This window comes from Anolis carolinensis, unplaced genomic scaffold, assembly GCF_035594765.1.
Source record: "Anolis carolinensis isolate JA03-04 unplaced genomic scaffold, rAnoCar3.1.pri scaffold_19, whole genome shotgun sequence".
In the NCBI taxonomy this organism is placed as follows: Eukaryota; Metazoa; Chordata; class Lepidosauria; order Squamata; family Dactyloidae; genus Anolis; species Anolis carolinensis.
In genome coordinates, this window is record NW_026943829.1 from 2,949,000 (window position 1) to 2,963,515 (window position 14,516).

A 14,516-nucleotide genomic window follows, 5' to 3' on the forward strand; every position below is an offset into this window, starting at 1 on the left:
TACCACAAAAAAACTGAGAAAACATTGAGTCCAGTATAAGCCGAGGGTAGGAAATTTCAGAAATAAAAACAGATACCAATAAAATTACATTAATTGAGGCATCAGTAGGTGAAATGTTTTTGAATATTTATATAAAGCTCAAATTTAAGATAAGACTGTCCAACTCTGATCAAATCATTATTCTCATCTTCTTCAATGTAAATGTGCTTATGTATCCTTTTAATAATAATAGAGTAAAACAATACATGTAATAATAAATAGAGTAAAATAATAAATGCAATAATAATAATAATAATAATAATAATAATAATAAGATCAGAGTGAAATAATAAATGTATTATTAATAATAATAAAAACAGAGTAAAATAAATGTAATAGTAGCAACAATAATAGAGAAAAATAATAAATGTAATAATACCAATAATAATAGAGAAAAATAATAAATGTACCATACATTCTCGAGTATAAGCTGACCTAAATATAAGCCAACCAGGACCCTCACCCGAGAATAAGCCAAGGGGGGCTTTTTCAGTCTTAAAAAAGGGTTGAAAAACTAGGCTTATACTCGAGTATATACAGTATTTAAATATATACATAGGACAAAAAAAAGGAAAAAGGAGAGAATACATAAATAAAAATACAGTGACTTCCATCTGTTGCACATTTTCTATAAAACGTTTTTGATTACCTTTTCTTCTAGTGTCAGTATCTTCTTACAATCATTCTATAATAACACATCTTCACCTTAAATCAACACTTTCAATTGCTCTTCTTTCAAGTAATTTTTCTTTATCAGATCCCAGTTTGTTTGTTTTTTTCAGTCTACCATGATTATTTTTAATAAGTACATCAACGTATCCATATTCATTATTCCCAACACCTTATTTATCCAACTGTTTATCTCAGGAGTTTCTTTTTCCAATATTTGGCATATGTCATTCTCGCTGCTGTAATGAGATAACTGAATAGTATTTCTTTATTTTTTTTCTTTATCGATATTAAGCATCCCTAAGAGAAAGTATTTTGGGTCCAGATCTATTTTAATTTGCAACATCTTTTGAATTTTTTGATGAATTTCTTTCCAATATGGTCAAGATTATTGACGAGGAGAAATACAAGCTATAAATCCCTCCAGTATTTTTGTTGGTCGTGTGCGTTCTGTGTGCCAAGTTAGTTCCAGGTCCAGAGTGTTCTGAGACTGCAGGTGAACTATACATCCCAGTCTCTATAACTCATATAAATTATGGTGAATTCTCTCTAAACCTCTCTAGTATGTTCAGTTGCTGATCAATTCCTCTGTTTTCTGTTTGCCATAGAAAATAATAGGAAAGGGTTATGGGAGAGGCAGTGGGTGGGGTCGTACAAATTCCAAACCAATGGAGATAATAAGAAACACTGGGATATCTGTGGTGGAGGAAAAACAGAAAATCTAGGAGTATACATATACATGGCAAACATTCAATGCCATATGAACATAGTGAGAGAGACAAAGACACAGAGGCAATTTAACGTTTTCCAGCTTCATGAGGGTATGCTCGATTCTGGCCACAGGGGGGAGCAGCTGCTTCATCATCCACTGTGACACTTGATGGATTACTTCCTCATTCCAAACACTGCTGGACAATTTTTATGGTGTCGTAAATTAGTTAAATTAGCCTCCCCGCAGAAGAGGTATCTAAATTTCCTATTTGATAGATGCAACTATCTTTTGGGTTGCTTAGGTCAACAACAAGCTGGGCTATTTTAATGGTAGGCGCTCAATCCGACCCGGTTTGGGTTCATACGCATGACTTCTCGGTAATAGTGATTTATTACACCTGGCTACTAACCAGCTGTCACTAACGTACACAGAAATCAATGTATTAAGTGTAAATATAAGGCTGTCCTGTTACTCACTAGTACAGTAGAGTCTCACTTATCCAAGCTAAACGGGCCGGCAGAAGCTTGGATAAGCGAATATCTTGGATAATGAGGGGTTAAGGAAAAGCCTATTAAACATCAAATTAGGTTATGATTTTGCAAATTAAGCACCAAAACATCATGTTTTACAACAAATTTGATAGAAAAAGCAGTTCAATACACAGTAATGTTATGTTGTAATCACTGTATTTACAAATTTAGCACCAAAATATCACGATATATTGAAAACATTGACTACAAAAATGGCTTGGATAATCCACAACCTTGGATAAGCGAGTCCTGGATAAGTGAGACAGTATCTTTGCGTGCTCATTTTCCAATATTTTTGCAGGTTTGTGATCCCACCAGTTCTTTGCTGCTGGGAGGTGGTACTTGAGGCATAAGTTCCAATGAATCATTTGGGCCACATAGTTGTGCCTCTGTTTGTAGTCTGTCTGTGCGATTTTCTTACAGCAGCTGAGGATATGATCAGTGGTTTCGTCGGTTTCCTTGCACAGTCTGCATTTTGGGTCATCAGCTGATTTTTTGATCTTGGCCTGAATTGCCTTTGTCCTGATGTCTTGCTCCTGGGCTGCAAGGATCAGGCCTTCTGTCTCCTTCTTCAGGGTCCCATTCGTGAGCCAGAGCCAGGTCTTCTCCTTATCAGCTTTTCCTTCAATTTTGTCAAGGAACTTTCCATGCAATGTTTTGATGTGCCAGCTGTCAGCTCTAGTTTGTAGTGCGGTTTTCTTGTACTGGTTTTTTGTCTGCTGTGCTTTGAGGAGTTTCTGATTTTTGACTTCAATCAAAGCAGATTCTTCACTTTGCTTTACATATTCTGCCAGGGCATGTTCTTCTTCTTTGACTGCTTGTTTGACTTGTAAGAGTCCTCTGCCACCTGATCTTCTAGGCAGAAATAGCCGGTCAACATCACTGCGAGGGTGCAGTGAGTGATGAATGGTTGTTGTTGTTGTTGTTGTTGTTATTATCATTATTATTCTCCAGAGATGTTTAAGCAGAGGTTGGTTGCTTATCCGTTGGGAGGGCTGGGATTGTGCCTGCCTGACAGAACAGGGTTGGGCTGGATGGTCTTTGGGGGTCTCTTCCAACTTTAATCTTTCCAGGAGGCTTTCTGCTGAAATGGACTATTTTAGTCTGACCCAGCCCGGCTCTCCCGCTGTTCCCTTCTCTCCCTGCCTTCTCCTTTCCAGAGGCCCACACGATTCAGACGGCCCGGAGCGCAAACAACGGAAGGGTGGGCAGGAGCCGGATTCTGTTTGCTGTGACCAGAATGGATATGGCGCTGCCTCCGGACTGTGCAAATACCCCTGCATATTCTCCATCGCCTCCCCCCCTCAAATTCACGCCGATGATGAGACTCTGTGCAGCGAAATGTCCCTCTCCAGATGACACCTGCCAATTAACTTGCCATCTTTCGGCGCCCGGGAAACAAATTTCGCTGTCTTGTTCTCTTCCTTCACTCCCACAATCATTGTGTCATTGAAAGCCATTCGCTCCTCCGGCCCCATCCCGGGAAGCAGAAGACAAAAACGGGAGAGTGGGGAGGAACAGGCTGTGGGGCAAAGTCAATCCATTTTTTATTTTATTTTATATTCTTTTGCAGCTGGGAGAGCTTGGATTGTTGCTGCATTAACACACAAACGCACACCCAGAGTAAGCTTCAGGCAGACAGTAGAGGATTGATGCAAAAAAACCAGGAAGGACAGCTGGCCCCTTTGGGGGTATACACGGAGAAAGGGGGAAAGCGTATGTGCACATATCAGCACATGCACTGACATGATACGCACTTCAGGTCACTGCTCTGACTGCCTCCCTGCACAAATCTGAGGACTTGCATTTGCAGTGGCATAAGGGTCTCGGAGAGTTTTCTGCTTGAGCCATCGACTCTAATCCGTGCACTTTTATCTGGGAAATAAGTGTAACTATTTTCTATTTCAACAGGCATTTGATAAGTGACTATGTAAGGCCTGTACTACACAATGCACTGAATATTGCCAATTGTTGTAATGATATGTGTATATTTTAATGATGCACGTTTTAATCTGGTTTAATTTTTTATTGTTAATTGTGTTTTAACTTTTGTATCTTATGGATTTTTTTGGCAATGTTGTTTTAAATATACTGTATACCGGTTTCACTCCCAATCTGGGGGAAAGGCAGGATAGAAGAAATAATAATTATAAAAAATAAATATAGTATTTTACATACTTTTCCATATGTGCATTTTCTTATGTGCTTTGTATTTTATTTAATGCCATTTTTTAAATTTAAAAAAATCGCACTTGTTTGGAACTATTGCACTACAGATGAGGAGAAAAAATGAACTGGAGATAATTCCTGTTAATATGAATATCAAAGTCCTGGAATGTGATTAAGAAGCATCTAAAGTTATCTCTTTTTTTTATAATGACCGCCGATTTCTGGGCCTGAATATATTGCACAAGATTTCCCTAACCTAAAATGATACATTTTAATATATTGGTTTTATGGTTCCCGTCCCCTTGATCTGGTCATGTAAGTGTGATTTATTGTTATAACTGTATTATTTTACTTTGTTTAATAATGTGTATTATGTTGTTATGTAATTTTTGTGTTTGCTTTTATGACTGTAAACCGCCCTGAGTCCCATCCGGGAGATAGGGCAGTATATAAATAAAGTTTTATTATTATTTATTATTAACTACAAGGGTTGAATGAAAAGTCATAGAATCATAGGATAGTAGAGCTGGAAGAGACCTCATGGGCCATCCAGTCCAACCCCCTGCCAAGAAGCAGGAAATCGCATTCAAAGCACCCCCGACAGATGGCCATCCAGCCTCTGCTTAAAGACCTTCCCCACTCCTTAAACAATGAAGTCACAATGAAGTTGCATTAGCTGTATCACCAGTTGCCATGGGCGGCTCCTATGTCAAATTGCTCCAAATTTTAAAAGCACTATCCAAGGTACGAGAGTTGAATCAAAAGTAATGTCTCCACCTTCGTTACTTGGGTATGGCTGGGAATCTATATATATAAAAGAGTGATGGCATCACGGCAACCCACAAAACAACAAAACTACAGGCCCCCCAACCTCGAAATTTGACAACACAACCCATCATCCACGCCTCTAGGTTGATACAACAAAAAGAAAAGAAAAATAAAGTCCTAATTAGAGAGAGAGGAATAATTGCTTTTATCCAATTACTGCCAGTTAGAAGGCTAAGCTCCTCCAACTTGGTCTCCTAGCAACCCAATAAAAAATAATAAAAAAAAACACTAAAAAATTAATACAATAAAATACTATAACAGAAAGTAACTAAAAATAATACAAGAAAATAATAAAATATAATAAATAAAAATATAACTTACAATAAAATTAATTTAAAAATGCAAATAACGTCAAATAAAAATTACACAACAATTTTTAACCAATACCACCACCACTTTGCCACAGCAACGCGTGGCCGGGCACAGCTAGTATTTTAATAAATCAAACGCAGAAATAATCCTTAGAATGTGCTCTTTAACTACAGTAGAGTCTCACTTATCCAACATAAACGGGCCAGCAGAATGTTGGATAAGCGAATATGTTGGATAATAAGGAGGCATTAAGGAAAAGCCTATTAAACATCAAATTAGGTTATGATTTTACAAATTAAGCGCCAAAACATCATGTTATACAACAAATTTGACATAAAAAGTAGTTCAATATGCAGTAATGCTATGTAGTAATTACTGTATTTAGCACCAAAATATCATGATGTATTGAAAACATTGACTACAAAAATGCGTTGGATAATCCAGAACGTTGGATAAGCGAGTGTTGGATAAGTGAGACTCTACTGTACCACTGTTCACTTTCCCACATCATCACCAGACAATTGGGTACATTTCTGCCAACGATGAACAAGTTTTCTGAAGCCATCACGGAAGACGTCAACACTCTGTTTACGCAACCGGCGTCTCACAGTTCTCTCAATATCCGATAGCCAAGCAAAGCAATAATGTGACCCATACGTTCTTGTGAAATGCTAGTTATGCTTGAAATTTCTCTCTAAGAGATACAACAATCGTACTGAATCAATCTGTTGACCTTTTGCTTGTGAAACTCGGTGGTTGCTGTCACAGAACGTCTAACTCTTTGTTTGCCACGCAAGTCAGATTTCCCACCTCAACATCTTTAGACTTACTTGCCCAATGACGCAAAGGACTTACATCAACACAATCACTATAAACAGCTTGCATTCTCTGATGAATCTCCTTTAGCAACACAACCGTTCAATGCTAAGGCTTCACCGTCTGCGCAGGGTTCCATACTTCGCCCTTTAACAACACAACCGTTCAATGCTAAGGCTTCCTTGTCTGTGCAGAGTTCCATACTTCGAACTTTAACAACACAACCATTCAATGCTAAGGCTTCCCCGCCTGCACAGAGTTCCATACTTCACACTTTAACAACACAGCCGTTCAATGCTAAGGCTTCCCCGTCTGCGCAGGGTTCCATACTTCGCACTTTAACAACACAACCGTTCAATGCTAAGGCTTCCCCGTCTGCGCAGGGTTCCATACTTCGCACTTTAACAACACAACCATTCAATGCTAAGGCTTCCCCGTCTGCACAGAGTTCCATACTTCACACTTTAACAACACAGCCGTTCAATGCTAAGGCTTCCCCGTCTGCGCAGGGTTCCATACTTCGCACTTTAACAACACAACCGTCCAATGCTAAGGCTTCCCTGTCTGTGCAGGGTTCCATACTTCGCATTTTAACAACACAACCGTTCAATGCTAAGGCTTCCCCGTCTGCGCAGGGTTCCATACTTCGCACTTTAACAACACAACCATTCAATGCTAAGGCTTCCCCGTCTGCACAGAGTTCCATACTTCACACTTTAACAACACAGCCGTTCAATGCTAAGGCTTCCCCGTCTGCGCAGGGTTCCATACTTCACACTTTAACAACACAACCGTCCAATGCTAAGGCTTCTCCGTCTGCACAGGGTTCCATACTTCGCACTTTAACAACACAACCGTTCAATGCTAAGGCTTCCCTGTCTGTGCAGGGTTCCATACTTTGCATTTTAACAACACAACCGTTCAATGCTAAGGCTTCCCCGTCTGCGCAGGGTTCCATACTTCGCACTTTAACAACAACACTATTCAATGCTAAGGCTTCCCGCCAAACGGAACTGTAGAGGAGAGTCTTCTGAACAAGCCAATACCTGCCACAGACCAGTACAGCCATCTCTTGAGGAGTTATGAAGGTGGAGGCATTACTTTTCATTCAACCCTCGTATTTCTGCAACACCTGTAACTGAAATTAGTCTTTCAATGGGCTCAGGACACTCAAATTAATAGAAAACCTCTAACAGGTGATATGTCTATGTCTCACAATATCCAATAAAAAGAGTAACGCAAAATAATCATTGCCAAGGATCAGCAAATATATTTACACAAAGCTTTTATTATAGAGGGGAAATTATTGGAGGTGAAACAAACTCATATCATCGATATAGTAGATGTAGTTGTCACTGCCAGAAAATGGGAGCAGGGATTTTATTTGTGACTTTAAATCGTTAATTTTAAAAAGATGGGTTTATATATCTGCTGCAATGGGCAGCTTGTTACGGTTCCAAAGAGGCTCAAAAATAGACAGTCTTTTATTTTATTTTTGCCATATTGTGGATTATTTCTGTTAACGCTGCCTATTAAATTCTAAGGGCCTTTGGTGAAATGCAATAAAGATTGGCTTGGTGACAGATCGTATCAACCAGTTAAAATAACAGGGCAAACACGGGGTTTCTGAGCTGGCATAGAAAAGATTGCAATGTCATTGCCAGCAATACCTTCGGGACGATGCTCTGTCTTCCAGAAGGCCTTGACCTGAGCATTTCTGTCAATGTACGGATACTGGAGACTCTCGGTTAACTGGCACCCAGCAGATGCTGGATTAATGTAGTTTCTGACTGCTTGAGAGTTACTATTAAAATAGGCCTACTACTATACCCATACTACACTATACTATACTATATCATACCATACACGGTAACGTTATGTAGTAATTATTGTATTTACAAATTTAGCACCAAAACATCGCAATGTATTGAAAACATTGACTACAAAAACATTGACTACCTAAAGGCAGGCTGTATTGGATAATACAGAACGTTGGATGAGCAAAGGTTGGATAAGCAAAACTCTACCGTACTTTGTACTGACGATGTTAATATTGAAACGCAGTAATTAAAAGCAAATACAGTAGAGTCTCACTTATCCAACATTCTGGATTATCCAAGGCATTTTTGTAGTCAATGTTTTCAATGCATTGTGATATTTTGGTGCTAGATTCGTAAATACATTACTACATAGCATTAATGTGTAATGAACTACTTTTTCTGTCAAATTTCTTGTCAAACATAATGTTTTGGTGCATAATTTGTAAAATCATAACCTATTTTGATGTTTAATAGGCTTTTTCTTAATCTCTCCTTATTATCCAACATATTCACTTATCCAACGTTCTACCGTCCTGTTCATGTTGGATAAGTGAGACTCTACTGTACAGACAAACAGCACTTAATGGAACACAGCAGGATGATAACACACCTGGGCATCTCCTGGGCAACGTCTCTGTAGACAGTCAATTCTCTTACACCAGAAGCAACTTGCAGTATGTTTCCAAGTTGCTTCTGACACGATTTAAAAAAACTTTTTAAAATGTCCTGGTTTCTCTCTTTTCCTAAGGCAAGAGGCCACTATAACCACAAATATATCATAATATAAACTATAAGACAGTATTTCCTATATATGCTATAGTCACAGAACATTCAATATACAGACAAGGATTGTAGAGATTCAAAATATACTAAATGCTTCAAAATACATGTCTCTAAGCCAAAATCTTCCTTATATAGGAAAGCAAAGGAATTCACAAACCTTGAATGTAAGAGTTTTGCTTTCTGTGAGTGTATGTGTGTTTGTAACAAATTGATTACCATATATACTCGAGTATAAGCCCACCCGAATATAAGCCAAAGCACCTAATTTTACCACAAAAAAACTAGGAAAACATTGACTCCAGTATAAGCCGAGGCTTGGATAATCCAGAAGCTTGGATAAGCGAGGCTTGGATAAGTGAGACTCTACTGTATGATGTTATATTTCTGGTTGTAGTGGCCTCTTGCATTTGTATTTTGGGGAATCCCTTCTCTGTATTCTCTCTTCTCCTCCCAGGGTTCAATGGGCAAAGGGAGTTTGCATTCAATTAACTCAGCTTGGGAATTGGAAAAAGCAAAGTTTTCCCAGCCAGCATTCCCATCCAAGCCATAGCCAACTATTCTCTCCAATGGTCAAGCTCTGAAAGAGAAATCCTCCGCCAGATCCACGGCTGGTGCTGGGGATGCTCTTCATTTCCCGCTAACCAGAGACCCTTTCTCCTCTGGCTCCCAACCAACAGAAAACTCTTGCTACGCTAAGCAATTTTCCTTCCCCAGCTCAGTGACCTTGGGTCGGAGACGCATCCCTCTCCGTCGCATCCTCCTCGCTCCAAACGCTGACCTCCCTGGCTGCATTTTTCTATAACATGAACAGGCAAGTGGACAAGTGAGCACGGCTGCGGCTGCGGGGGAAACATGACAGCAGACAAGAGCAAAGGGCAGGGAGGAAAAGGCATGGGCAGCAGGCACAGTTGGGAAGTAATTGGATACTTGTAATTAACCCTTCCCGACTCCTTAAACAATAAAGTCGCAATGAAGTTGCATTAGCTGTATCACCAGTTGCCATGGGTGGCTTCTACATCAATCTGCTCCAAATTTTAAAAGCACTATCCAAGTGTCCAGCTACATGATACGTAATAGATGGATCATTCAACATTAACGGGAAAAATGCCACACATCATATTGTATTTTCCAAACTTACAGTTAACAGATTGCAAAAATATGCAGTTACCTGCTTCTTTTTAAGAACTTCTTGGACATCATGAGATTTGTTTCCTGTACCAGATTTCATAGATGTCTTCATGTTGGAGGAACTGTAAACCATTTTTGTGTGGCCAGCTGATGTAGGAAATACCTGAAAATAGCAATATCATTTATTACAACCCCTTTACACAAGGTCTCTGTAAACCCAGTTGAAGTGCTTTGACACAGTCCTTTCTGAAGTATGAGTAAAATGGTAAAAATCAGGATGGTGATATTTTGAAGGATATTTTAAATGGATTAGGAAAATAATTGTAGTATGATGAAAACAACCTTAATCACATAAACTGTAAATGCGAACCAAATATGTCACATCTTTTGAATGAGATTTAAAATATTTAACTCTTAATTTAAGTATCTCTCTCATACTTAAATACATAGGAGCTGGCTCTGATTAAGCGGGCGAGGCGGGGACTAGAGTGCAAGTGGCGGAAGACTCGGAGCGTCACCAACCGAACATGGGCTAGGGCCTCCATTAAGGCCTACTCCGTGGCGTTGCAGGCAGCCAGAAAAACTTTCTCGACTGCCCGCATTGTATCTGCAACAAATAAACCAGCAGAGTTGTTCCGGGTTGTCCGGGAGCTCCTTCATCCTCATGAGGAGGAGGAGCCCCTTGACAACTCAGTCACTCAATGCAGCGAGTTCGTGCATCATTTTGCAGATAAAGTCGCTCAATTGCGCTCCGACTTGGACGCCAATTTTGATGCAGCCCCAATTGAGGTACCTAGTGCATCTGTTGAGTCAACTTTGATGGATTCATTTCAGCTTGTGCGGACTGATGACATGGACAAGATCCTTGGAGCGATGAGACCAACCAAAACCGCTCTAGACCCTTGTCCTACCTGGCTTATAAAGCTTGCCGGGGGGAGGGGGGGTTGGTCGGTTGGTTTTTGAGGATTATCAATGCCTCATTGGAAAAAGGGCAATTCTCATCTAGCCTGAAACAGGCAACTATAAGGCCAATTCTAAAAAATTGGTTGATTCTATCAAACTATCGACCAATTTCAAACCTCCCATTTTTAGGCAAGGTTCTGGAGCGAGTGGTGGCCTCTCAACTCCAGGGATTCTTGGATGACACCGATTATCTCGACCCATTCCAGTCTGGTTTCAGGCCTGGTCATGGCACTGAGATGGCTTTGGTCGCCTTGGTGGATGACCTCCGCAGAGAGCTCGACAGGGGGAGTGTGTCCCTGTTGGTTTTCCGGGAAGCAGCTTTCGATACCATCGACCATGGTATCCTTTTGGGGCAGCTCTCGGGAATGGGTCTTGGGGGCACTGCACTACAGTGGCTCCACTCCTTCCTGGAGGGCCGTACCCAGATGGTGAAGCTGGGGGATACCTGCTCGGACCCCTGGCCTTTGACCTGTGGGGTCTTGCAAGGTTCTATTCTTTCCCCCATGCTTTTTAACATCTACATGAAACCGCTGGGAGAGGTCATCCGGAGTTTTGGAGTTCGGTGCCATCTCTACACAGATGACACTCAACTCTACTACTCTTTTCCACCTACCTCCAAGAAAGCCCCTTGGATCCTAGACCAGTGCCTGGCCACTGTAATGGGTTGGATGAGGGCCAACAAGCTGAAGCTTAATCCTGACAAGACAGAGGTCCTCCAGGTCAGTCGCTCGACCGATCGGGGTACAGGGTGGCTACCTGTGCTTGAAGGGGTCGCACTTCCCCTGAAGGCGCAGGTCCACAGCTTGGGGGTCCTCCTGGACTCATCGCTGTCACTTGATGCTCAGGTGTTGGCGGTGGCCAGGAGGGCCTTTGCACAGCTAAAGCTAGTGCGCCAACTGCGACCGTACCTCGAGAAGTCTGACTTGACCATGGTGGTCCATGCTCTGGTCACAGTTAAAGGTGACAACAGACTGCATTTCCAGTATGTTGTCACCTGGGAAAGGAGTCCCAAGTTGCGATCTTTGAAGATTGTTCAAACTATGAACTCTTGCTTTCCCAGATGCCATGCCTAAACTGGCTTATGCTGTCGCCATGCAAATCATAACAATCTTGCCTAAATACAGAACTAAGAAAGATGAGAATGTCTTCCTTATTTAGGATGCACATACACTGTAAAATTAATGCAGTTTGACATCACTTTAACTGCGATGGCTCAATGCTAAGGAATGACAGGAAGCTGTAGTTTTATTAGGTCTTTAGCCTTCTCTGTCAAAGGATACTTGGTGCCTCCCAAACCACAAATTGCGTGGGGATGCGCGACACTGTTCCTGCTTCAAAGACCAGAAATGACACGAGACCAGGGTTGGAGGAAAAATGGCCACAACTTGTTTATTGATTACAGAAACAGCAGATGGGTTGGCTGCCCTGCATGGGTTCTGGATCCAGGGATCAGTCAGCCCGGTGCTGACCAATACCAAAACCGAACCAGGATGCAACCGGGTCAATACCAGGACAGAGTTAATCTCGCATCCCTGGCAACCACCGTGCACTCCCCCCGCCATCCAGTAGGGGGGGGAGGCAAACCAGATCCAGGGCCCATGCCAAACGCCCGCCAAGTTGTGACAAAGCAGAAAACATAACAACATATCAAAATAGACATGCAGGGAGGGAGGGATGGGACAAAGAATGAAGGCCCAGTGCTTTCCAGGACCTCTAGGGCAGCCTAATAAAGGCTGCCCTGGCCAATCAGCGGCGGGCCCCGGCCTGCAGAAAAGAGCAGGCCCCGACCACTGATAGGCCAGGGGGGAGCCGTGGCGGGAAGCTTTCCCGCCAGGAAAGGGGGCTCTGGGAAGGAGAAGGCCCCTTCCGGCCCCCAGAAGCATGGGAGCACCCACCCCCACAACGGACGCTCCAGGTGAGTCTGGCCCTTCTTTTCCAGTGTAGATGCATCCTTGGATAGAGTATCAGGAACTGTATACTCACTCCATCTTTTGAGACCTTGGCAAGGTTATGGGATGGGAGCATGGTGAGTTAAGTGACAATAAAGCTACCCTCTCCAAAAAAAAAAAAAAAAAAGGACAAACCAGTGGGAATCCCATCTGAGGGGGTGAAATAATCTACTTCAAGTAGCACTGTGAGGGCAGACTAGATGTCTCAATGATAGGTGCAAGCATTTAAAAACTTTTAGCTCCAGCAGGGGATGGAGGTGACATAACAATACTTTTAGCTCACCAGGAATTCAAACATGTGTGTGCATGCCTTTAAGTTGCCCATTGACCTATGGTGATCCCATGAATTTCATAGGGTTTTCTTAGGCAAAGAATATTCAAAAGTGGTTTTGTCAGTTCCTTCCTTTGAAATATAGCTTACCGCAACTGTTATGTACCACTTATTATTCATCTTCACTAAAACGGCTGAATATTGCTCTACAATCAGTATGAACTGTTACATCCTTGTTGCATGTGCATCCACTCACTCATTCTCTCATTCTTATTCTCTCTCTCTCTCTCTCTCTCTCACACACACACACACACACACATGGGCAGATAATATAATGGAACAGGCTGAAACTGGCATAAATAATCTGAAGGCAAGAGCATGCTAACCATGTCAGCTGACAAACATTTTGAATTGGGTAAAGAGAATGGATGCTCCTGATACTACTTAGAGAACCAAACAAACAACTACATGTATAAAATGTTTTCAGAATTTCATATGAAGAGATAGTAAAATGCAGATTTAAAGGTCTTAAGAGAGTAGGATTTCGGACACTTGAACCATCAGCTGGCACAAAGAATACACAGATTGCTCCTCCGTGCCAACTAGAGTATACATGATTTGACACACATGTCCACAGACCTGAGCCTCCTCTGCAGATGCACCAGACGGGTTAAGCATCAGATGTTGAGTGTCTGGCTGATTTCCACCACTGGCTCCAAGCCGATGCTTAACTGGAACCTTGTTAAGGACATAGGCACCCGCTGGCATTGGCTTAGTCACCTGCACAAATGCATATTAAACAGAAACAAAGGTGAGTGTGCATTTTAAACATTTCCTGTTTTGAAGCATCGCAAACCCAGAGTATTCTTTTAAAAGCTCAGGAAAAGAAAGACACTCTGGTTTGTACAAGGGCACTACACCTTTGGCATACTGCTGTGAACTGTTACAGCCGGAGCCTGTGTTGGCATTGGATGCTGCAGGTGAAGCTGGTGAGGAAGCGGTGGAGGCGTCTGCTGCTGGTGCTGCTGGGATGGCTGTAGTGGCTGCTGCTCACTGTTTTCCCGGTGCCACAAGACCCGTATAAACCGGTTGTTCAACACAGCCTCTGTGCTTGAAATAGCTTTTCTGGCTTCATCGTTTGTTGAATACTGAATTAGAGCAGCTTCAGGGTCATTCTTGAAAGCAACCTAAGCATTTAGAGTATACAAGTCAGCATTACCTAATGCCACTATGTAAGAAAATTCAGTAATTAGATCATCATCATTAACAAAAGGCTTTCACTCCTAATTCAGCTGTCCACTGTACAAACCTGAAAGCTCACAAATATATTGTCAAAGGCGTACAAATATATTAATAGATGACATTTACATATAGTGCCCACAAAAGAAACCATTATTTATTATTTATTTCATTTATACACAGCTTTTCTCACCCCTAGGGGAACTCAAAGTGGTTCACAACACCATGGCAAAGATTCAATGACTCACATCCATATAAAAGAAACATTACAGGTCTTCAAAGCAATTA

General features: G+C 41.5%; 1 protein-coding gene across 3 annotated transcripts in view; it reads right to left on the reverse strand.

The window, feature by feature from the left end:
- Positions 1-7,343: 7,343 nt before the first annotated feature.
- The window catches only part of LOC134294699 (RNA-binding protein 27-like), a 45,175-nt gene continuing 38,002 nt past the window's right edge, over positions 7,344-14,516 (reverse strand). For all 3 annotated transcript variants that reach the window (XM_062966296.1, XM_062966295.1, XM_062966294.1), the window contains exons 12-14: positions 13,910-14,176; positions 13,629-13,769; positions 7,344-9,969 (exon numbers count right to left, since the gene is read on the reverse strand). In XM_062966296.1, the coding sequence (XP_062822366.1) occupies positions 9,793-9,969; positions 13,629-13,769; positions 13,910-14,176 (585 nt within the window). In that variant the 3' untranslated portion in view covers positions 7,344-9,792. The remainder of the gene's footprint in view (positions 9,970-13,628; positions 13,770-13,909; positions 14,177-14,516) is intronic.